This window comes from Oreochromis aureus, linkage group 14 (genome assembly GCF_013358895.1).
Source record: "Oreochromis aureus strain Israel breed Guangdong linkage group 14, ZZ_aureus, whole genome shotgun sequence".
NCBI lineage: Eukaryota > Metazoa > Chordata > Actinopteri > Cichliformes > Cichlidae > Oreochromis > Oreochromis aureus.
This window is the reverse complement of record NC_052955.1, coordinates 31769259-31792976: the sequence shown is the minus strand read 5'-3', so window position 1 is coordinate 31792976 and position 23718 is coordinate 31769259. Positions and strand designations below refer to the sequence as shown.

Genomic DNA, 23718 nt, shown 5'->3' with positions numbered 1-23718 from the left:
TTCTTGGCTGAGCAGACGTAGGTGTGGAAGTCAAGCAGAGTCTTGAGACTAGCACATTAGCACCAGAGAGAACAATGGAGAACCGAAGCCGAATGCCACCTACACCTCAGCTGCACCAAGCCGAAAACTGACAAGGGCGAGAGACCACCTGAGATCCGCAGACAAAGGCATTTACAGGCAACCATTAATAGAAGGTTAATAAAAGCTTCCACGGTTTCACCCGCGGAAACCTTTTACGACTTTTACTTCCTCAAAGATAGACCTTGTTGACCAAAGGCATGCGAGGTTTGTGTTTCTGTCGATTGCACTGTTTGTTTCAATTCAATATAGATGCGTTGATTGTGTTTATGGTCGCTCATGTCACTTACAGGCAGGATAAAAAATCGGCTGCAGGAATCCAGTGTTATTTAAAAGCCAGGATAACTTCAGACAATTTTAGTCTCTTCAGAGTTGTGCTGATGGGTTGCACACTTGGAAAATGTTGCGCAGTGATGGGAACAATGCCCAGTTCCTCTCACCTCAACACAGCTGTCCAGTCCCAGTGTAAAGTGGGTTTAAAATGCCATATTGATAGTTTTTGGCAGCTTACAGATAATGCCTATCTGAGACGCACACTATCTAGTGTGATCAGGGCATGAATCCAGCCTAAATGCAGTTATCTTCACAGTGTCTTGGGCAAAAATGTTGACTTGATGGTATTTTCAAGAATCACAGTGAGGGTGTTTTCCGTAACTTGGAAAAAGCTGATTTGTGGTTTTCTGTGTACACAGTTTCTTAGACATGAGCAGCATGACAGAGATCGTGGCCCATAGTAGATGTACAGTAATACACAAGATAAGATAGTGTAATGTTTTTTCCATAAATAGTGCAGTGCTGAAAATCTAGGCATTTTTACTGTAACTGCTAACGCATGACAATGAGATTTCCCCGCCACACAACAGCAACCACAAACACGTGTGCATGAGGGCAGGCATGTTTCACAGCAAAGATGGAGTACTGGAAATGCGCTGTGGTCTTTAAATTGTTGTTGCAGCAGTGTTTACTTCAGTCCTTCTTGTGTCTGTGTTGGTGTTCACTGTGTTTATGCAGGGAGACATTTAAGCGTCACTGTGTCATTATCTTGCGTATAAGCTCCTAACAAGCTCCCAATAATCTCAGTCCTACTGTCCTCTTTACGGTAGCTGAGTCGTTGTTGTACAACTGAAGCCGGTTAAAATCAGTTCATTAAAAAAGCCACCAATAAAGGAGAGTGATAAGATTTGGATGTACTTTACATCTTAGCTTATTACTGGGTTTTTTACAATGCAATTATGATGTTTAACCTTTCCTGAGCTGCATGTTACAAGTTCATTTAATAGTGGACACCGTGAAATAGCTAAACGCTAACCAAAATAAAATAAAATCAAAAACTTAGTTTTTTGTATCTACATGAGCACCAACTTTTATTTACTGTTTTTATTAGTTGGGAACAGTTACTATGAAATGCACATCCTAAAATATTTGGGTATAGAAAGTACTCTTCCTCCAGCTCTGAGTCATGAATGGTGCTTTACACTAAATACTAAAGGAGCCATTTCTTAAACACTTTGTGGTTACTGTTGTGTATTCTGAAACTTGTGTGTGTGTGTGTGTGTGTGTGTGTGTGAGTGTGAGTGTGTGTGTGTAGTAAATGGTCCAGACTCCTCTTCTGGGCATCAGCTGCTCTGACATGGTGCTGTGTTGAGGTCACTGTCTTGTGATCAGAAGGGCTATATGACACTTCGTCTCATTGCAGCTGGCCTCCCAGGAGAGTGTGCGTGTGTCTGTCTTCTTGTGAGAGAGCAAGAGAGAGACAGCGCCCAGGTATTTTGGCAGAAATAGCCATGGAAATTGGATCAAAGCAGATGAAAATCCCAAAACTGCTTCGGTACACAAACTCTAGTGAAAGTTGAAACTGAACTTTTCAGACATGCACTTGTCGCATGCTTGGTAGTGGAGTCGAGCTTACAGCTAACCTCACCTCAGGGCAAGCTGGTTAACCTGTTAACACAACAAAATGAACATACTCTACTAGCTGTGCTAATCTCAAGCAATGAAAGCTGCTCAAGGGAAAATTCTGGAAACTAATATTTAAGAAAACTGAGATTTAAAAAAGGACAGCTCTTCGTTATCGCCTCTCTGCAGTGAGCCTCATCCACCAGACTAGATGGACAAAAAGCACATTTCTTACAGCAGCTAAAAACAAACAACAACAAAAAGTAACTGAATTTTTTGTATGAAAACCAGATCTCATGCAGCCTGTGCTTAACTCTGTACCCCATGAAAGCTCACTAGGAGTAAACCTTGGAGCTCTTTTCTCAACTGATCAGTTTTTGTGTCATTTCAGACCTGCTTATAGAACAAAATGACTCTGTGTGCATCAGAGGTTAGTGAGGGAGGTCTATACAGCTACCCTTGGAAAAACCCAGAAACAATTGTAATGGTTGCCAAACCACGTGTTTGTTGATATATGTATATATAGGTCTCAGAACTCTTAATTAAGGGTACAGTGGCGGTCATCAGATGTCTTTATGGGATAAAGAGTTAAACCACATTGCAGCCATGTCTTACTTCCTGCAAGGATATATTCAGTTTTTATACTCTTAAGATATTACTAACTGAATAACTGGAAAAAGTCTCCTGTCATGGGCTGGATTTTGTCTGTGCTGAGAGAGAGAGACAATGCTCCATTATGATCTGGAGTTTTCTGTCAAACGTGACTAAATGTTTTCTTTGGCTTCACTAGTACAAATGACATTTAGCAGACGCGTATATGTGTCTAACATTATACAACTGTTTTTCCCCCCCGCTAACATTCTCTATAGAGTTGTTCTCTCTCTGCCTCTGTGTATCTGCCACCAATATTTCTCTTCACTTAATACTAAATATTCAGTGCAAGGCATGTGTGAAACCGCACCCTGTACTCATTCCTCACAACCTTAAAACATGTTATAACTGCCTCTGGACCTGAAAGGCTTAAGGGGACTGGTATTGTTGTATGCTGGACCTACGCAGAGCTTTGCAGGCTGGTCTGTGGGCTACTTCTCGTGTGTGTTCGTGCTGTTCTTGTTCCTATCAGGGAGGAGACTGAAGTCATAATGAGGGGCCTCTGCTGCAGCCACTATCTGTGCTTCCCATGATGCTTTTTGAAACTTTGATTATTTTTTGTATTTCTTGCCCAGTCACTCCCTTCCCGTTCAAATCCACTTCTCAAGCAATCGGCATTCTGTACATAGCATGATTGTTGGGCTACACGCTGCTGGGTTTTATGGAGGACAGCATGCAAGCAAATCTGCATAGGTTGCTTTCCTCAAACCCTTCACTGTGCACAGCCAAATGCCTGTGCAAACAGACACGAATGTGTTATCATGAATTCCGTCTCAGCCAAGATCAACATCATGGTTGGAGGTAACTGGTATCTTTGCTCTGTCCTTGGAAACGTATCTTGATCCAGCATCTCACTCCAAGCCAGACCCTACCGTATAAAGGAGAAAAATGACTGTGTGCCTTTAGGAAAGAATGGCTTGTCCTTTGTTTAGTTTTTTTGTGGCTGAGATATTTATTTTGATGTCCCATATGCTACTACTGGAAAAAGAACAAGTTAAATTTACAGGATGCCTTAGTGTGTATGAGAACATGGAGAAAAGGGAATACTTCAAATTTATTTTTGTGGTGCCAAAAAAGGAATAATCTTCCTCTCTTCCTCTTTTTTTTGGGGGGGGGGGGTCACTGTTGTATAATTATACTCGCTGCCGTGTTTCCACCTTTTCACAAGGTCTCACTGCCCCCCAAAGTGATAGTAATTGTGCTCGTTCTCGTGTGATCCAGATGTCCTGTTGATACCCTCCAGAAGATGCAGAGGGGAGCAGTTACGTCAACAAGGCTTGACGATGGCCAGTTCTAAGAATAGATTTCCAGGGCTTAAAATACCTCGTAGACTCACACGTTCCAAACAGATGCTTACATACATGAGGGGGGGATAAAGAGTCAGTTTTGACCAGGAAGTATCTAACAGTTGTTTGAAAAGGGAGGAACTGTGTAGGATTTAAGAGGGATTTAGATGTTTAGGAAACAGTCAGTGAGGGGATGCTGTAAAACAGCACATTTCTGTCAAGGGAGAAAATTTGTGCAGCACTTTCTAGCTCCATAAGTATGGACTCTGCTTAACTAGTCCAAGCCAAACACGCACGACCGGGGAGATGAGCTTGTATGCCGTGTTGATGTGGATGAGTGAGTTGATTTTTGTTTCAGTCTTGTTTTGATGCTTTGTAAAATTATCTATTTAAACTAAACAAACATGGTCAATCAGGCTGGATAAGTCAACTGTTTTCATTTAATTAGGAATTTTGTTTTTCAAGCTTCTTTTATTTTTATTTAACCAATTTAAGATACTCGCGACTATTAGAAATGAAATAGTAATTGTGTATGTGGGGCTTAGTGCTGTTATCAAATAAAGTGTGAATTAAAAAGAAAACACAACACCAACTCTGCCCACCTGACACGTTGTTTTTGTAAGTTGCCAAATTTAGTGAACACATGAACTCTACCAAGTGCCAATGTTTGTCACAGTTTGTACAATACCTTTGAAAGGAAAGTTCACACACCAATGCGCTATATACGCTGGATGAATGCCACACTTGCTGCCCTGTGCTCTCTCAGGAGCCCCTCTGTCCGCTCTTCCTCACTTCCCCTTCCTGTCTGCTCCAGGAAGTTGGCCTTGCCAGGCTTCAGATGGCCTCATCTTCATGGCTAAAAGGAGTACTCGAAATAGTACTTCACAGAATTTGACAAATGAGTTGGTGTGTGAGTGTGTGTCTGTGTGTTTGTGTGTGTGTGTGTAATTGCAGCATAGTTTTCATGTACTCTGTCCACGCTTGTCTAGCAGAAGCAGAAGCTGTGTTTTGGGGCATCCCCATTAGCTTTGCTTGATTAAGTCATTAAAGTCGTCTACCCACTCCTAAGTGGCGGAGCAAAGCTCCTGTCACAAATTAACACAGTCCGCATTGCTGGAGCTATTGTCGAGGGGCTCAGCAGTTACGCAAGCATTACGCTTGCAGTCGAAGGTCACGGCATGGGTCACGTTATCCAAACAAGCTGGAAATCAGGGATAACACAGTCTGACAGCACACATGCCGACCAGTCACCTCAAGAAGTGTCGGTGTCCCCTGTTAGTTTTCATTTTTAGTTGTCTTTTAGTTATTTTTTTTAAATTGATAATCTCTCCCGGGCTGCATCCCCTTAGTTCCTTTGTTGGTAATTTACTCAGCTTGTTACTGTTCTTTGATTATTGTGTCATCACAGCAATATTGTTAAGACACTGTGACTGTGCCCTAGATGTGTTGCCTGTAATTTAGGTGTCTGCAAAATACCATTCTCATGAGTGTTTTAGAGACACAAGAGCTGACAAACATATTGTATGTTTTAAGACGCATTCTTACCCTCCTCTGCTAACCGTTATTGTTTCTGCTTTTTTCTCTGTCTTCTGTACTCCATGTTTCTTTTTTTAATCTCACCCTCTTCACCGCTTCACCATCTCTCCTTTTCCCACCATTCATCTCCTTCCATCTCTTTTCTCTCGCGTCTCTGTCTCCAGGTGGCTATAAAAATAGTGGATAAGACCCAGCTGGACGAGGAGAACCTGAAAAAGATCTTCAGAGAGGTGCAAATCATGAAGTTGCTGAAGCACCCCCACATCATCCGCCTCTACCAGGTACACAGTCACTCTCACCCACAGAGCCTTTTAACACATCTCTGCTCACTTCTTCCACCCGGGACCTGTGGCCAAATGTGAGCAAATAGATGATTGAAGCGTAGAAGAATCCAGATGTTACCAGACATTGTTTTCTGGGGGTGTTGACAGTTCAATTATAAAATGTACCTGGAAAAGTCTCAAAAGTATTGGAGGGTGTGGGGTGAAGTGGGGGGGGGGCAGTACAACTACAACCTTCTGCCCAAAACCTCACTCTAGTGAGACTCGGTGATAGAAATTTAGAGGTGAGAGTTTTGTTTGTTTTCATACTTTTCCAGGTGTATGAGGATTGTAACACCCTACCAGTGTCCCAGCATCTGATCTGAAATAGCCCCCAGCAATTTGAAGGCACTCTTTTATCGCTTTACCATAAATTGTAATAATCTGATCCTCACACATGCATAGGTTGATCAGTACACTTAAGTACATGGCTGTTTTTGTTCTATTTAAATCTTTCTTGTTTGTATGCCAAACTGTGCTTACTCATTCAGTTATGTAACGCATGAACTGCCCATGACTAGATGCTGGCCTGTGAGAGGGTCTGCAGGTCCTGATTTTTATCATTTGTTTATATCTTTAGGTGATGGAGACGGAGAGGATGATCTATTTGGTAACAGAGTACGCTAGCGGTGGAGAGATATTCGGTAAGGGAGTCCCCCACTGTCACTTTATAATGTAGATTCTCTGTCGTTGACGTTCTCTTACTTTGATTTTTGATTGTGTCAACATACATAAAACAAAATTGTAATCTAATTACAGAGTGCCTCCGGGTCCTGTAAAAGTTTTAAATAAACACAGACTGAAAATTGAAGTGTTTAAGTTTTGTGTTAAATTCAGGAACTTTTTCCACACACAGTACTGCTGTTTTCACGACTGCACTGTGATCACATAATGCAGCTGTAGCATTTAGGCTCTGCTACTTTAGAACTCCAGTTTAGGCTGCTTTGTAATGCTGATCTAAGTGGGCTGATATCAGCTATGATTACCTGTGTTATTAAGTAAAATCTTTCTTTTTTTATAACTTCTTTAAGTTTTTCTCTTTTTTAATACGTGTGTAAAAACAGCTAATGAGGAGTAGAAGCATTATCTAACAGTTGAAACTTAATGTGGAGAAAAACAAAACTAAAATGTGTTTAGGGTGGAAAGAGGTTCAGTTTAGTGCTTCACTGCCAGAAAGTCTGATGAAAAAGGTAATGATGATTTAAAAGGGGCCTTTGCTAGCTAGCCTCAGATGTGGGAAGATGCACGTTTAAGACTAATTGTGTATTTCACTAAACAATGTTAAGTCAGTGCTTGGAAATGCAGATAAATCAAAATAACACTGAAGACCATTAAGAACAACATTGAGATTTTTCTCTTTAATAAACACAAGTTTCTTAACATCAGTCAAGAGCTTTTATTTTACTTTAATGTTCATGTTGAATGTAAATCAATGTGTTTGATGTGTTTCCAATGTAGCTTTGGTATTAAGTGTCCTTTAAAGTAGAATTAAAAAGGTTTTAGAGTCTTTAATTTATTTAAATCTGCAGACTCTCTGTAATTAAAATGAAAGTTTTTCCTTGTAAAAATGAAATGAAATTACTCTCTCTGTGCTTTACAATCCCAGATCCCACCAAAGCTGTACACTTTAATGTTCACCTGGCCGGTCTTGGGAATTAATCTAATGACATTTGTACCACACGATCTTGTACATGAACAGGTAGACAGTAGAAACACTGTGTTCACCTCCTAAATCCAGCAATTGTGTTTTGTTTGGATGTACAGACCACCTGGTGGCTCATGGGCGTATGGCAGAAAAAGATGCCAGGAAGAAGTTCAAGCAGATTGTGGCAGCGGTTCATTTCTGTCACTGCCGCAGCATTGTCCACAGAGACCTGAAGGCAGAGAATCTGCTACTGGACCACAACCTCAACATCAAAATCGCAGGTGTGTGCGCACGTGTGTGTTTGCACTGAAGAGCGTATGGGTGGGTAGGTTAAATTTAGTGGTGGATGTGGATGCAGGCAAGTGTCAGCATGTACTTGGGGAGCATTTTTCTGTTTTGAACAAAATGTTTACTCTGTCAAGGCAACTGGTGAGATTAAATCAACCTCTTGTCTGCCCTGTCAGATTTTGGTTTCAGCAACATGTTTTCTCGAGGCCAGCTATTGAAGACATGGTGTGGCAGCCCCCCCTATGCTGCTCCTGAACTATTTGAGGGAAAGGAGTATGACGGACCCAAAGTAGATATATGGGTGAGTCGACTTTTAGGTACGCAGAAGGCCCTGCTGGGCTCAAACGTGGGGTGTGGCTAGCTGACTTGAATGTTCCAGGTACGGCTGAATTGAAAAGAAAAAGAAAAACACAGACGACCACATTTCTTAAATAATACATAGAAAAAAATAATAAATGAATGGTTTTCAAATTTTTCAAAGTGATGTGCTCACAGCTGTTTCCCCTCTCCTCTGTGTAGAGCTTAGGTGTGGTGTTATACGTGCTGGTGTGCGGCGCCCTGCCCTTTGATGGCAGCACTCTACAAAATTTGCGGGCACGTGTCCTCAGTGGAAAGTTCCGCATCCCTTTCTTCATGTCCACAGGTGGGACTGCAGTCAACTCTTATTCTTCTCCATGTTTTTAATCAGACAAAACAAATTTACCTTTGTTCCGCGTGACGTACACGGTAAAGACTTTTAACAGCTGCCGCTGAAGTCCAAGCCTGGCCAGCTTTTGATTTTCAAAAGTTTCTTTTGGAGAAAAAATATACATCACAATGATTTTGTTATCGGAGCGTGGTAGTTTTATGTTGTATGAGAGGAAAGAATAAAATTGGACTAACAGAAACTAACTTAATAAGTCGTTTTTTTCTTCTTTTTTTTTGAACAATGCAAATCAGTTTAGCTTTTTCTGGTCGTTCATCACCACTTGAAAGATTTACGCTTTTCTTCAAACAGGGCTTATGAGTTAAATAGTTGAAATATTATACTCTGATATAAATGCATAACATGTATGCTTATGTGTTGTTACAGACTGTGAGTACTTAATTAGACACATGTTAGTACTGGAGCCCAGCAGACGGTTGACCATGGAGCAGATCTGTAAGAACAAGTGGATGAGACAGGGGGACCCAGACCCAGAGTTTGACCGGGTGAGACCTTTTTAAAAGGATTTCACAAAGTCATTCTTTTTGTTCTTCGTGTGTGTGTGCTTTTTTCTGTTACAGTTTCAGTGTAATATGTTGATTTGGCAAAACTCTTGCCAGAAAGCAGAATTTTTGCAAAAATGACTCACCCCATTTAGTGGCTACACTGTGTTACACGAACAGCATATTTAATTTGCCGGATAATTTGGTTGCACTAGAGGTGATTGAAAGCTGGATGACAATGAACCCCAGAGTTATTAAATATTATGTTAAATATAGTTACCGTCAGGCACCAGTTAAGCTTAACAGCTAGCCTTGAACTAGCCCTCTTTAATCCCTTTGAAAGGAATCATTCATTTAAAGTTACTCTGCATCATTAGTAACTGAATACACACATTATCTAAAAAATGTTAAACTCATTTATAAGTTAAATTTATAGTTCAGCTTTAGATAATGGTTTAATCAAGCAAAAATTAAAGCAACATTCTCTGACTGGAAGAAATTTGTTTAACATTTAAACCTATTTTCTGCACATTCCAGCACATAAAATTTTTTTTTTGTGTTTACACTCACTCTTTCAAATAGATGCAAGTAAAACACAGCAGAAAATAAATAAAATCAAAGACTATATTTTCACCTGTAAAGCAGGACTGGGGTTTATCAGTGGAAGATCCGTTTCTTTAACTTTGGTAATGGTTAATAAGTAGTTTGTGGTTCATCAAATAAGCCTTTTTATGGATGGTTATAAAAGTGTCACTGGTCTTTGCAATACCTGTTTTTAAGAGATTATACAGATGAGGACAGAATTACTGGCTCCCCTATCAACATTTTAGAGAACTATTTCCTCTGATCAGTGCTGAATACACACATTAAACAGATATTTATAAGTTAATTTTATACTTCACTTTAGTTGTTCAAAAAAAGAACGTTTCCTAGTACTTTTTATAAACATTTATCTGGATATGTCTTTAACTTTGGTAATGGTTAATATATCTTAATTTTATTTTCTTTGCACACAGATGAGGACAAAGTTATTTCAACATTTTAAAACTATTTCCAAAAACTTTTTACTACAGGCTCAAAATTATTGTGCACTTACAATAATAATATTATCCTTTTTGCATGATACCAGTCTGAAGTCTCACACGCGTGTCCTGAGCAATCCCAGCCCATTCATCTTTGGCAGATCTCTTTAGCACCACCAGATTTGATGGACCTTGGTCTTCACTTCACTTCTGATTTTCAGTGTAATTCAAGTTGTGGCTTTGTGCAGGTATCCCCCTTTGGTCTTCTGGAGGTCGTTTTCACCACGGCGCTATGTTTTGGGTTGTTCTCATGTTGGAAGACAAAGCGATGACCCAGACTCAGTTTTGCTGCTGACTACATGAGGTTTTCTTTCTGAATCTTCACATATCCTTCTTTCTCCATGATTCCTTCCATCTTGATGACATTCCCTATTACAGACCCACTGGAGCATCCCCACAGCATAATATTTCCACCATTGTGTTTCACTATGGGGGAAGTAAATGCCCCTCACTTCTTTTTCCAAATATACACAGCATCTCTATGGGATTAGAGCTCTAGTTTCATGTCATCTGACCAAAGGACCAATCTCCAGTATCCATCCATCCATTCACTTCCGGAGTACCCGGAGGGAACCCATGCAAACTCCACACAGAAAGACCCCAGCCTGATGGTGGAATTGAACTCAGGACCTTCTTGCCTTACAGCAACAATGCTAACCACCGTGCCACCCAATGCAGAATCTTTCTTTGTGTTGTCTTTAGCATACTTCAGTCTGACTTCAAGGTGTCTCAGAAATCGAGTTTTTTTTTTTTATCTGCAAACCCGCAGTTCATTCATTATGTTCAGGATTCTAGAGATTTTCATGTTTAAGACTACCATTCCAGTCTTGGATAAGCAATTCATGAGTCTCTTTGGCTTCCTACCTCTGCCAGGCTTGTTCTGTACTGTGTGGCTGTCGATACTTCTCACTCCAGTTCTTGACACTTTGAATATCCATCTCCTGCTTTGTGAGCGTCATCGGTTCTTTTTCTCAAGTCTAAACTGATTTCCTTTGTTTTCGACATGATACTTTCTCACTGACAGCTCAAACTGTCACTGAAGTTTTTATACTGTGTGTAAATGGGAAAATAACACTCATTTTAACTTTACAAAATGTCATCATGGCAGTGGTTTATGCTCTAGCTCAATAAAATGGTCAGTTTTTTACGGGTGGCTAATAATAAATACCTCGGTTATTTTAAAAATGGAAATATTTGATTATTTCTGAAGAAAACTAGGATGTTTAAAAAAAAACAACAACAACAACCTTTGGACACATATAGACAACATATAGACATATAGACAAAAACTAATTTTGTCCTCACCCTTATGTTAGTAAATCACAAGACTGTGAACCTGAAGGCTGCGGTTTATATTTCAGTACTTACCTTTTGGTTTTGGTTTCACTTTTTGTTTGCTTTCACTTGTTAGTTAGGTTAGGTTAGGTTCAGGGACCAAAGCTACTTGGTTATTTTAGGGGGAAAAAAACACTGGGTTAAGATATACTGATCTTTTGACTTAATGTCAGTGTCTGTAGCTCAGCATATGAGGAGGAGTAATGAAAACATGATCTCAAACCACAGTGCTCATTAAAAAATTCATACTATAATGGATATGTAGAGTTATGGGTGCGGATGTCATCAGAATGCAATTATCATCTTTTTTCAGCTGTAATTACACATAAAATAATTTGCAGTTCATAAAATCTTGACTTGTTTTACACCAGCTAATGACATAAATCAACGTTTGGGCCTCACTAATAAAATGTGAATGCTTTGATCATTGTTGTTGTTTAATAGCAGCAACTATTTGCAGTCTGTAAAGCGTTACCATGTTTTTCCACTCCCTTCCAGTTGATAGCGGAGTGTGAGCAGGTGAAGACGGAGAGAGAGATGGAGCTCATCAACGAGCAGGTGCTCATGGCCATGTGTGAGATGGGCCTGGACCGAGAGCGCACACTTCAGGTGGCGAAAAGTTTCATCTCTGCCTTTTTGTTTTTGTCAAAAGTAAACAGCACGGCTTATGAAGGTCTTGCCTTTTCTTCTTCAGTCTCTACAAACAGATGCATACGATCACTACAGTGCCATCTACAGTCTGCTGGCTGACCGCCTCAAGAAACACAAGACCCTGCGTGTTGCTCAACCTACACTGCGCCCCATTAGCTATCCTCTGAATGCTGTACAGGTGATTCATTACCTCTTGGTGTTGTCATGATATGCGGGGTCTGCTGATATCAGTGACATTATTGCGACACAATTAAAAGGATCAGTGTAGTTTTCTGTGGATTCTATGTATACAAAAGTGTCTTTATATCAACAAGTTTTAGGAATAAATTTCAAGCGAGGCAGCTTGAGCTGTAGTCCTGGCGTCTGTCTGCTGAATGGTTTTAACCCATATCTGCCAATCACTCTGGGCTAAGAAGATTGTTATCAAATTAGCGCAACCCTTGTGACCTCTGTATGTGTGTCTGTGTGTTTGTGTGTCCCAGCAGACAGACCCACAAGGTAATCCTGTTAGCATGACCGTTCCCCATGTCCAACTCATCAATCCAGAGAACCAGATTGTTGAGGTGAGTTAACAGTGGAGTCAAGTGATTGCATCAGCCTGGGAGTCGGTGCGCAGCAAGCTAGAACTAGCTGATTTCTTCAGAAACTGCAACAGTGTATTTAGTACGACGTGAAAAAATCTTTAATCTTTCCAACTGTTTTGTGATTTCAGTCAGTGGCATCCTGTAAAAATGTGTTCTCTTTCAATAGAAAACACTTATGCATGTGTATATAAACATGCAATGCATTTAAAATGTGAATTCTGTCTTTATTAAGTAACAAATGCACACAAGCATGCAGCACAAACTACCAAAGATCACTTCTGATTACCAAACACTGGCTGTGTTTATCTATCGTTCAGCCTGACGGCAGCATGGCTTTGGACAGCGATGAAGGGGAGGAGCCATCTCCTGAGGCCATGGCTCGCTACCTTTCAATGAGGCGGCATACTGTGGGGGTACCAGACCAAAGGTTAGGCATGAACTGACACTGTTTTCACTCACATTATTAGATATTTGTCTAAAACAGTGCAGCACAGTTGCATTTAGATTTGTTGACTGCCAGCTATTTATAGGTGAGGTAATATATTTTAGGGCGTGCAGATGTGGTTTATTTCAAGCAAATTTAAGTAAGAATGAGGAGCATTAAAGCATAAGTAATTATATTAGCTGCTTTCTCACTAATCTTAACAATCATTGACTCATTTTATGTTATTTTCTCCGTTTCCCTAACAGGACAGAGATGCAGGAAGATCTCCAGAAGCTGCCTCCTGGTTTCCCTCGTGGTGCGCTGCCCCAGCCCCCTTTCATCCCTCTTGCCCCTACTATGGGTCAAATGCACACTCTCATGCCCACACAGAGCCTGCAGCCCACACAGCAGCTGGAATACAAGGTACAGTCTGCTGGGTTTGACCAGATTTCACTTGGTAGCCGTCAGCTTACTTTATTTATTTTCCCACTTGATCTGACTTCCTGTGACTGCTGATCCTCCAGGAGCAATCATTGTTGCAGCCGCCTACCCTCCAACTGCTCAATGGCATGGGGCCTCTGGGTCGAAGAGCTTCCGACGGCGGGGCCAACATTCAGCTACATGCTCAGCTCTTGAAAAGGCCCCGAGGGCCCTCGCCACTTGTCACCAGCCCGGTGAGGATCTGGATTTCTGAATGTAGTCCACCTTGTGTGCCCTCCTCCTATGTGCTAAACAGGCGTTGACCAGTAAACTCTTTGCTTCTCTTAGCATCCTATCCCTGCAGTAGCTCCGGTGGATGAGGAGGGTTCAGACGGAGAGCCAGATCAAGAGGCAGTACAGAGGTAACCCACGGTGACGGTTTTTGGTGAAGGGGAATACCGTACAGAGGTGCTGTCTAAATGAGAATCTGTGGAAGTCTCATAACCTGTGACGACAAGTACATGAACTGAGAAGTACTGAGATTTGGGTGGTGGTGGTATAACCAGGTAACTGAATAAAACAAAGTGTAAAAAAAACCAAACCACATGAATATAGTCATGTAATGACAATTTTATGTTTGACTTAGTTTTTAAAAATAATGTGGAAAAACGTTGACATTAGTCTGGGGTAATGACGGGCGCTGGGTTGTTTTATGGAGCTGTTGAGTCTAGGTGAGCTCTTCCCAGCCGATCCTCTTCAGACAGCACCTTCTGTAGACCTCGCTGGTGTCCTGGGTTGCTGGGAGTGAGTGCCTCTGGCTGCTCTGCATTTTTTCCCCCCCAACGGGAGGTGGCCACTCTGCTGCGGTGCTTATCCCATCTTTTCTCCTTTCTCCATTGCGCAAGTGCCTTCTGCCACAGTCCTAAACTGAATCTGCCACCAGACACAGTGCCTCCTATCGCTCATACTCTTTGGCAAAGAGCTTTTCTTTCTCTCTCTCATTTCAGTAAGTGCCAAATTATCCTCTGGAACTTTTCACTCTTTCTCACACAGCTTTGCTAACTCTGAAGCTTGCAAAACCAATGAATACTAAATGGCAACCAGTCCAATCCTAAAATTGGAAAGCTGGGGCGTTGCGGGACACCCATAAGCTATAACATCCATCGACCGGTGTAATTTTGTTTACTGTTTTTTGATTGGCTAAGATGATATTAATCATGGCACCTACTGGCAGAAGTGGGAAGGGGTGGGCCTTTCCTCCCCATCTCCATTAGCCAATGAGGACAGAGAGCTGACCAGCGCTGCTTCCTGTCTCCCACCCTCACCCCCGTCCTCCCCCCCTCCCTGCGGCCCAGGTACCTGGCGAACCGCTCCAAGCGGCACACGACGCACACGCTCACGAGCACATCGCATGGCGAGCCCTCGGCAGAGTCACAGCGGCCCCAAGGCCCCCGTCAGCGGGTGGGCTGGGTCCCCGACACACACACCCGGTGAGGGGACACACCCACTCCGAGCTTTCTATGCACAGACACACACAAACACTGAGACCCATTAGTTGAATGGAAAGTTAAGCCCAATTCTTTCTTACACACTGTCACACACACATTCTCATCACTTGCAAACACATCACAAACAACACAAAGGATGTGATCCATACCCACCAATGGAGAGTGATGGTAGAGATGGAGTTTCTGACACAGGGTGCAAATGCTGTATCTTCACATCACCAGTAAACCAGGATTTAGTAGAACTCTTTTATTTTCACAAACCTGGGGGAAGACAGAGATTTTACCAGATGTTTTTTTTGTTTTTGTTTTTTTGGAGGTTTTTTTGAGGTATGAACAACATCTCAGAGCTAAATCACTACATTTGTACATTTTCTCTGCAATAGCAGCCATATTTTACTGTTGTCATGCTGGCAATTTTAACTGTTGTCCCTCATAGGTGTCATTATCCTCCCCCTCAGCTTAGCAAAACTGAGTGTACTTTCCTACCAAGGCAGCCTAACCTTGGGTTTAAAATGGGGCTATAGATGGGTAAAAGTTGAATGTTAAAGAAAACATGTTCTGTTCAGCTGTATTTTTGTCTTTCTTTGTTATGGATATGAATTTCTTGATGACAGAGACAGCTGCTTTATCCAATCCCATCAAATGATCCGTATTGTCTAAGCTCTGTACAGAAAAATAACTATAATCAGAGTTCAGCTGAAGAGGGGACTTACTGTCATTCACCCATCAGCCACAACATTAAACCCCCACCTCCCAATAGGGTAGGGCTTCCTTCTGCAGGGAAAACACCAGGTCAGCATCTTGGACTATTCTTTGTGCTCCTTGAGCATTTTTTTAAGTGTGTTGTCCTTCTTAGGGAGTACCACTGTAACACTGGGTATGTGTGTGGTCTGTTTAGGTGGTTTGGATGTATGAGATTAAAACCCACTGCAAAAAAAAAAAAAAAAAAAAAAAAATCATCCTAATAAGATGTTTAATTCCCTTCACCTGTCAGAGGTTTTAATGCTGTGGCTGATCGGTGTATACATCATCAGTGTTGACCTTAGATAACCTGGCATGAAGATCATCTAATGTAACCAGCCTTACATGGCATGATTTACAGGAAAGGTGAAATTTTGAGGTTTCCTTTGACACATAAGTTCGGGCTCCTTACGCTTTTTCCACACTGGACTACGCCTCCATGACAACACCTGAATATGACCATGTTGTGCAGGTTTAAAGCACTCACATGTCTGTTTCTGTGTCTTATCTCTGTCTGTATGGCTGAATGCGTGTGTCCAATGGTGTACCTATGGTATCTGTCTTGTTACGTCTTGTGTACATGTGTGTGTGTGCACGTGTGTATTTGTGTACACACTTGTTTGTGTCTGTTCCCCATGGCCCCCTTTTCAGATCCAGCTATAAGGACTGTAACACCCTTCATCTGCCCATGGAGCGCTTCTCTCCTGTCAGACGGTTCTCTGACGGGGCTGCCACCATTCAGGCCTTCAAGGCTCACCTAGAGAACAGCAGCCTCATTAAGCAACTCAAGCAGGTACATCACCTTACTTACGTATTTTTAGAGCCATTAACTTGTTTACATCCTTAACTTTGTGCAGGAGTTAAAAATATATTCCTTACTTTTACTTTTTGACCAGTTTGAAAAGAATCACATTCAAAGATTGAGGATTTTCAGTGAAACCGTATCACTGTTCTTGCTTGGCTAAACAAATCACTGTTTTCCCCTTAGGGTTGATATTTGAAATACATATATATATTGAATGCAAAACATGGTTCTTAGAGCAACAGTGCAGAACAGGAAATAGTTCGCAGTCGCTCTGATGCAAGTTTGAATCACTGGCGAGTACAAACAGATCCCTGACACTGTAAATATGTGCTTTGTTAGCAGTGGAGGACTCTGATGCGATGCATTCAGTCAGACAGTCTTGGCACAGTCAGCCATGGGATCTGAACACTGTTGTGACTCCTTGTTGGGAGGACTGTTACTGCACTTACGCTAACTTAATTTCAGTAATCATCAACCTGAAGTCTGACATTTGCTTCACATCACCTGTCTGTTCTTGCTTCATGTTTTTGGATGGCCCCTCCCCACACACAGAGAGAGTAGCACAACAATAGACTATCACAATCAAGCAAGACTCATTAAAAACACACACACACATTTTTTTTAACTTGAATTTCTTGTAAAAGCCTTTTTGCTTTTATGTGCATCACATGGCCAAATCTGTTTGACATGTTTGCACAGGCTACAGTGATAATGTGCAACAGCTTCATTTTATTGTGTGGTCTTCACACCACTAAGTGCACGGGGGATTCCTGTTAGCCAACCAAAGGCCTTTCTTAAAAGAAAACCAATGTTGGATCCACTGCATCATCTTTTCTTAAAATGAGACCAAACTGAATCTCTGACCTGACAAAACCACAACGTTTCTTGAGATGTCGCATCATTTTCAGCAATCCCACGATGAGATTACCTCACCCACTAGGAGGCGTAGGTGGGGAAAGAGATAATGATCAGAATCGGTGGGCGCTTCATGTTGAGCATTCAGGATTAATATTGCTTAGAATAGAGAAACATACATGGCCTATGCCTGGGAAAGCACCCGTAAAACTAGATTACTGTAAATTACGTCTCTCTTCGTTGGTCATACAAGCTGAAACTGAAAAAGCTGGTGTTATTAGGAGGTTGTACTTAAGAAGCACTTGGAAAATGTGGTATTTTTGCAACACAATTAATTTTATTAGCTAAATGTGATCGGTATCATTAAACACAGGGTGATCTTAATTGTATGAGCACACCTGTGGCAAAAAAATCTGAGGTGAAACGGTGTTGAATGGTTTAGATTTTTTGATTTTTGTTCTAACTACTGGCAAGACTGTAATGAAAGCAGCTGTGGTAATTGTTCAAAGCTGAGAGCGTGTAGAGTGTGGATACTTGTAATTTTGTGCCTTGTTAGCATGTGCATGAAACACCCTGGCTGCACGTCTGTGTTTCCAATAGGAGTGTGAGCAGCTCCAGAAAATGTACGCTGTCCAGCAGGATGAGAAACTCCTGGAGCACACCCAGCAGCAGCATATCCTGTACCAGCAAGAGCAACAAATCCTCCACCAGCAAATCCAGGTATGTGAAGCTAATGATAAGACATCAATTTGGGCCACGTTATGAAACTGTTAAGTGGACCTGTTGTGCTCATGTTTAATATGAGCATCCAACACTGTGTTATTAGTGTATTCTAGTGATTTACTCAGAAAAGGGAGAATTATGTTTTGATTATTGCTGCAATGAGACCTGGGCGTACTGCACTCAATTACTGGTGCTCCTGGAAACAAAAGTTGCTTATCTTGTTGAAGGAGAAACACATGTGAGATGAAACTTTATTGATTTGGATCACCTTAGGCTTGGCTGCAGTGCATTGTAGCTTCATTTTACTTAATGTGTTTTTTGGGGCATGAGAAGTGTACATGCGTGTTATGCTTTGTCATGTTATGTAGTTTGCCCTATGAAGCCATAATCTGGTTATTTGTCTTTACTTGCAGGGTCTGTCTTTAGGCCATGGAGAAAGCCAGCCCAGTCACCTAACCCACCAGCTTCAGAGGTACACACACACACACACACACACACACACACATTACTCATCAGCTATTGAACGGTGAACAATGAACCTGATACCGTGGTGCAGCGCTATCGACTGAAGTGTTACATCACTGTCGTATCTCTCTCTTCTCCTCTCCTACTCTGTCCTGTCCTCCCTCAGGTTGCGTATCCAGCCCTCTAGCCCTCCGCCAACACAGCCCAGCAACCACCTCTTCAGACAGCCCAATCAGAGTTCTCCGCCTGGCTCTGTAGGACTAATGCAAGGGCACGGTTAGTAATACCACCGCCGGAGTGCTTAAATGCTTTAGTAGATGATGTGACTGTACAGAAATGCAGTGATTAAACTGTAAATATAAAACTAACTGGCTAATTCACAGCTTGATATATATTTATAAGAACGTCTATTTTAACATAGAAAGAAAAACGTAATGATCAGCATATTGCATTTCTGATTCAACACATGGTAGTTTCCATCCCAGTGTGCATAGACTTCAACAAGTAATGATTCTGACTCACTAAAAGATCCAGATCTTCCACATCTTTGAAAAACAACCCCCCAGGATTTTTCTATGGAATGCATTGACATCATTTGTTTTATCCAGATAAAACAATCTGATTTGGAATCTTTAAGTCACTTTTCACTCAAAGCTACGTGGCTAGACAGTGAAATATTGTTCTTGTAGTCTCTGTGCATGGTAATGAGTGTGATGTTGATCTTAACATATTATAGTGCAGGGGTGGGCAACCCAGGCCTCGAGGGCCGGTGTACTTCAGGTTTTAGATGTGTCCTTGATCCAACACAGCTGATTCAAATGACTAAATGACCTCCTCAACAGAAGGAGGAGAAGTTATCCAGTGTTGGTAACGAACTAATCATGTGATTCAGGTGTGTTGACCCAGGGTGATATCTAAAACCTGCAGGACGCCAGCCCTCGAGGCCTGGAGTTGTCCACCCCTATTATAGTGTGTCAATTTGAACTTGTATTTGCAATCAAAGTATGAATATCTGCACAATACAAACTGATTTCCAAATCTCAGTTCCATGCATTTAACTCCTGACGCTACCTGGACGAACAGGGTACAATTTTTGTATGATGCCCGATCGTAAACAGCCATTCGTCAGTATTAATGTAATAGTAAGAGAAAGTTCCCTAATTACATTAAATCTATGCCTCGCTTCTTCAGTGGACACAAGAAGACTTTAGATGCTACAGAGGCCAAATTTTAAGCTCTTTATAGTCACAATTCATACTTTATAAGTTAATTAAAATAAGGTTTGGGATTTGCTGGTAGTGCAGCTAAAGAGCAAATATTTAATTTAAAAACAAAGCTCTTTATTAGTTTCTGGCTTTTGTTCTCTGTACAAAAGCACTGCCATGTTCATTTGTGTGTTCTGAATAATGCAGTAGAAAGCATATAGCTTATGCTGACTCAATGAAAATGTTTCCTCAGGGACAGCAGGTGAGTAAACACCTCAGTCGTCAAGAACAAAATAACATGTGATTAGCGTGATGGGTTAACAGCTGTTTTTATTTTCTGGTTGTGTCATTTGCAGTTTCCAGCTCAAAAGTCTTAAGAGAATGTATTTATTGTATTTAATTGTATTTTTTATTTTTGGAAATTTCTGCTCAGCTTAAATTCATTTGAATTTTGATGATTTTGCTCTCATCATTTTTCCCCTTCCCTCTCTCTCTTTCCCTTTCAGGTCAATCATCAGTGCAGTACCAACATGGTGCTCCAGCCATGTACCAGGGCCAGAGTGGCAGCCCGCCTCCCACGGGCCTTCCTCGAGTGTCTCTGCCAACCAATCCACAAGCAGCATCTGCCCGCCCCACTGTCCCATTGGCACAGGGTGTACCTCAACAACAGCAGGTGACTGCAAAGAGCCAATCAAATGTGTTTTTGTGTCTTCTGAGGAATTCCCTGTAATTCAGAGGTGTCATGAGGGCCAGGGGCCATAATCGGCCCAGCAAAGACTTCAGTCCGGCCCACTCGATGGCATTGTAAAATGTAAAGGAGTGCACTGCCAGTGCCATTCATACTATAGTAGTTGGGTAACAGTTAAACTGTTAAATGACAGAGAAACTGTTTTATAACTGGAAGAAAGTCTGAGCAAGGAGCTGCCAGAACTTTTTCAGTAATCTTACACGTTTATTATACAGAAAAAATGAGACATACTGTTAAAATTGCAGTTCTGTTTCAACTGGTTTGACCCACTTAAGGTCAAAGTGGGTTGAATGTGGCCCACGATGTCAAATGAGTTTGAAATCCCTCCTGTAACTGAATCAAACATAATATCTGACTTTAAGTAAAATTTTGCTGTCACGATTTCAGCATCGCTTCATGATGCTGCAGTCACTAACGAACACCGTCCTTTGTTGTACAGGTGACCATTCAGGTGCAGGAGGTGGAGCTGGGAGGTGGGGCACCGAGGCAGAGCAACTTTCTGTCCACGCCAGGCGGACACAGAGTCCTCGGGAAGCAGCTTAGCGCAGACAACGCCGAGTCGCACAGGTGACGCTCGCATCATGTCACCACAACCCCCCCTCTCCCCTGATGGTCGCCAGCAATGGACTGTTTCTGTGTCCTCCTCTTCTGCCTTTTAGTTAGATTGCATGAACTCACCACTCTCCCTCTCTCACATTCATTGCATTGTTTTTTTTTTTTTTTTCTCACTGTATGCTTCTCATTTTTTTTTTCATTCGTTTGTGTTTTCATTTCTTCCATATTAAATGATTTTTCTACAACTGTATTTTGAAAACTCAGTTGCTCTGGACTTTGTTCGTAAAAGAGCAGACGTAAGAATTATAACTTTGTTTGAAATGTGTTTAAAATGACTGTAAATCCCTCATCGTCTGTGCTGAGTGGACAGCAACAACAAACTCTCCAGCTCAGTGTATCTGGGTGAGTTTCTGCACGTAAACAGAGCATCAACTTCAGTAGGAGGTCGGTCAATCCTGTGACCACCACCCCTGACTTCATTCTCCCATAACTGCCCCTTGTAGCCAGGACTGCCTTCACTGAGTGAGCATGTTACAATCTTGAAGTTGCAATCTTTATTAAAAAGCGTCCTTTGGAAATATTATACACCTCTCAGTGAATACTTGAACCTGGAGCAGCATGTGATGTGTGTTCTAGGCTGTCTCTGTGGATCTTTAGCAGATCGGTGGAAATTAGGTGATGTGTTTGCTGTGTATACTGAGGATTGGGAGTACATTGTTGTTAGACAGCAGGTAGGTAATTACTGTGTGTGTTCCCTCCTGTTTAGCCGCAGCCTTGGCCGCTTCACATCGGGCTACGACCAGGCCCAGTTCAATCCCCACCTCTACTCTGGCGACGCTGCCTCCCGAGGCGCCTCAGGCGTGGTGGGGTCCTACAGCCCCTACCTGCAGGGAGCCTCCCTTAAAGTTCCCGGCCTGGAGGGTTACCAGACCGGGGCGGTGGGGACCAACAACTACGGAGCCCCTTCCACACTACAGCAGGCCCTCCTCTCCCCAACTCCTTTGGACTACCGCCCCCCTCAGCAGCACGTCACTCCCACCCTGCAGGGCCTTCTGTCTCCCCGCCACTCTTTAACAGGCCACGCCGATCCCAGACTGCCCCCACAGGACCTGGCTGCCCTGCTGAAAAGGCAGAGCCCCCGGCCATGTCCAGCACCCCCGACAGCACCCAGCGGTGCGCCACAAGAGTATGGAGATATGCTGCTTCTCCGCCAGCTAGGCCCAGGAGAAAGCTTGGAACCACAGGTGCCTCAGGGTGCCTCTGGAGGGCAACACTACCACCACCTCCTTCAGATCAGACCCCCGGAGGTCCAGCAGCAGCAGGCACCGTGTCCCAGCTTACCTCACTCAGAGAGCATGGAGGAGGACGAGGTACCGGCTAGCTACCATCACCCACACGAAGGCCTTCTTGCCAAGACAGGAGAAGGACATGAGCTCCTGGGGCCTCCCCGAGGAGGCACCCCACCCTACACCTCCCCTACACACAGGCATGGTGGCTACATAAGAACTGGCACAGGTAACAGAGGTGAGACCTTACCCTATTTCAATGCTTTCTACAAAGATTTGGAATCCAGTTTCTCTCTTAACTGGAATATTTTTTTCCTGCCTTTAAATTTATGTTCTTTTCCTGTATGTTAAAGCCACAAGGTAAACCTGTACAAAATATTTCCTTTTCAGAGTCTGAGCATGTGGAGTGCAGGCCTCAAGGACAGGCCATGGAAGTGCCTGATCATAATGGTGTGGGCTATTCGCGAGGCCCCCAGGGGGAGGTTTACAGATCCAGAGGACAGCTGCAGCGCCACCACACCATCCAGACTTGTGATGATGCTTATGTGAGTCAAACGCTGCTGCTATGCTTACACACTACATTGATCACTAAGTGTGGGTTCTAGTAGGTTTTTGGTTTTGTTGTTGTTGTTGTTTTTTTTACATTTACATCAACTTCCAAGTAGGTAAAATAAAAACATTCAGTGTTAAATTTCATCCTGTTGTTTTGGTGGGTCATGGAACAGGGCTGGCAGAAACAGTCACATTTGTATGTCATTTTAATATTGGCTTGCTGTACTTTTGGAGAATATGGGACCTTAGTTCACCATCTCTGCCAGTGCAGTGCTGGAGAACACCCACTTAGCAGAACGAAGAAAGCGTATGTTTGTTTGTATGACTAAATGAACCAAAAGGGTATCCACACACTGCAAGGATGCTCACAACATCCAAATTCTGACTCACTGTTGCCGCTAGAAGCCGTTTATTAAACACGATTAATTTTTCCTGCCTCTAAACTGTCGTTCGCTTCCTGTTTCAGGATCAGGCAGACCCCATGTCTGGGATGAGCTTGCTGGCTGGGAAGGCGCTAAGCTCCGCTCGCATGTCGGACATTCTCAGCCAGACATCGCTGACAGGAAGCCAGCAGCTACACCAGCGGGAAGAATCGGGTCAGTATGAGACCTGCAGTTACCCCAAAAACAGTATTCTGTGTTTCCTCATCAGTTAAAGACGCATGTTTCCCATGCAGTGTGCGACGTTGAAGGGGAGCTCCATGCGGCAGCCTGCTATCCCTCCTCCTGCACCAGTGACATGCTCCTTAGCTACAAGCCCCCTGACCTGCAATACAGCATGGAGCAGGCTGGGGTCTAGCACAGGTATACACAGTGAATGTCAAGTCAGTTTTTGTCCTTAAAGTCTGTGTATAGCCTCGAACATCACTTGTTTAATCTTAAATACTTGATA

The 23718-nt window shown here is 42.5% G+C and overlaps 1 protein-coding gene across 4 annotated transcripts in view; it reads left to right on the top strand.

Annotated features, from left to right (window-relative positions):
- Nucleotides 1–23718, top strand: part of sik3 (SIK family kinase 3) — a 36432-nt gene that overhangs the window by 9183 nt on the left and 3531 nt on the right. Inside the window, exons 2-25 of one of the 4 annotated variants that reach the window (XM_031744072.2) lie at nt 5612–5728; nt 6348–6411; nt 7532–7693; nt 7877–8001; nt 8220–8343; nt 8773–8891; nt 11804–11914; nt 12000–12134; nt 12439–12519; nt 12858–12967; nt 13231–13387; nt 13489–13638; nt 13733–13806; nt 14740–14874; nt 16285–16426; nt 17894–18013; nt 18430–18488; nt 18648–18757; nt 20193–20359; nt 20874–21001; nt 21756–22504; nt 22666–22820; nt 23294–23423; nt 23504–23630. In XM_031744072.2, the coding sequence (XP_031599932.2) occupies nt 5612–5728; nt 6348–6411; nt 7532–7693; nt 7877–8001; nt 8220–8343; nt 8773–8891; nt 11804–11914; nt 12000–12134; nt 12439–12519; nt 12858–12967; nt 13231–13387; nt 13489–13638; nt 13733–13806; nt 14740–14874; nt 16285–16426; nt 17894–18013; nt 18430–18488; nt 18648–18757; nt 20193–20359; nt 20874–21001; nt 21756–22504; nt 22666–22820; nt 23294–23423; nt 23504–23625 (3546 nt within the window). In that variant the 3' untranslated portion in view covers nt 23626–23630. Of the gene's footprint in view, nt 1–5611; nt 5729–6347; nt 6412–7531; nt 7694–7876; nt 8002–8219; nt 8344–8772; nt 8892–11803; nt 11915–11999; nt 12135–12438; nt 12520–12857; nt 12968–13230; nt 13388–13488; nt 13639–13732; nt 13807–14739; nt 14875–16284; nt 16427–17893; nt 18014–18429; nt 18489–18647; nt 18758–20192; nt 20360–20873; nt 21002–21755; nt 22514–22665; nt 22821–23293; nt 23424–23503; nt 23631–23718 lie in introns of all 4 variants that reach the window. The other 3 variants (XM_031744071.2, XM_031744070.2, XM_031744073.2) reach the window with 3 other exon arrangements.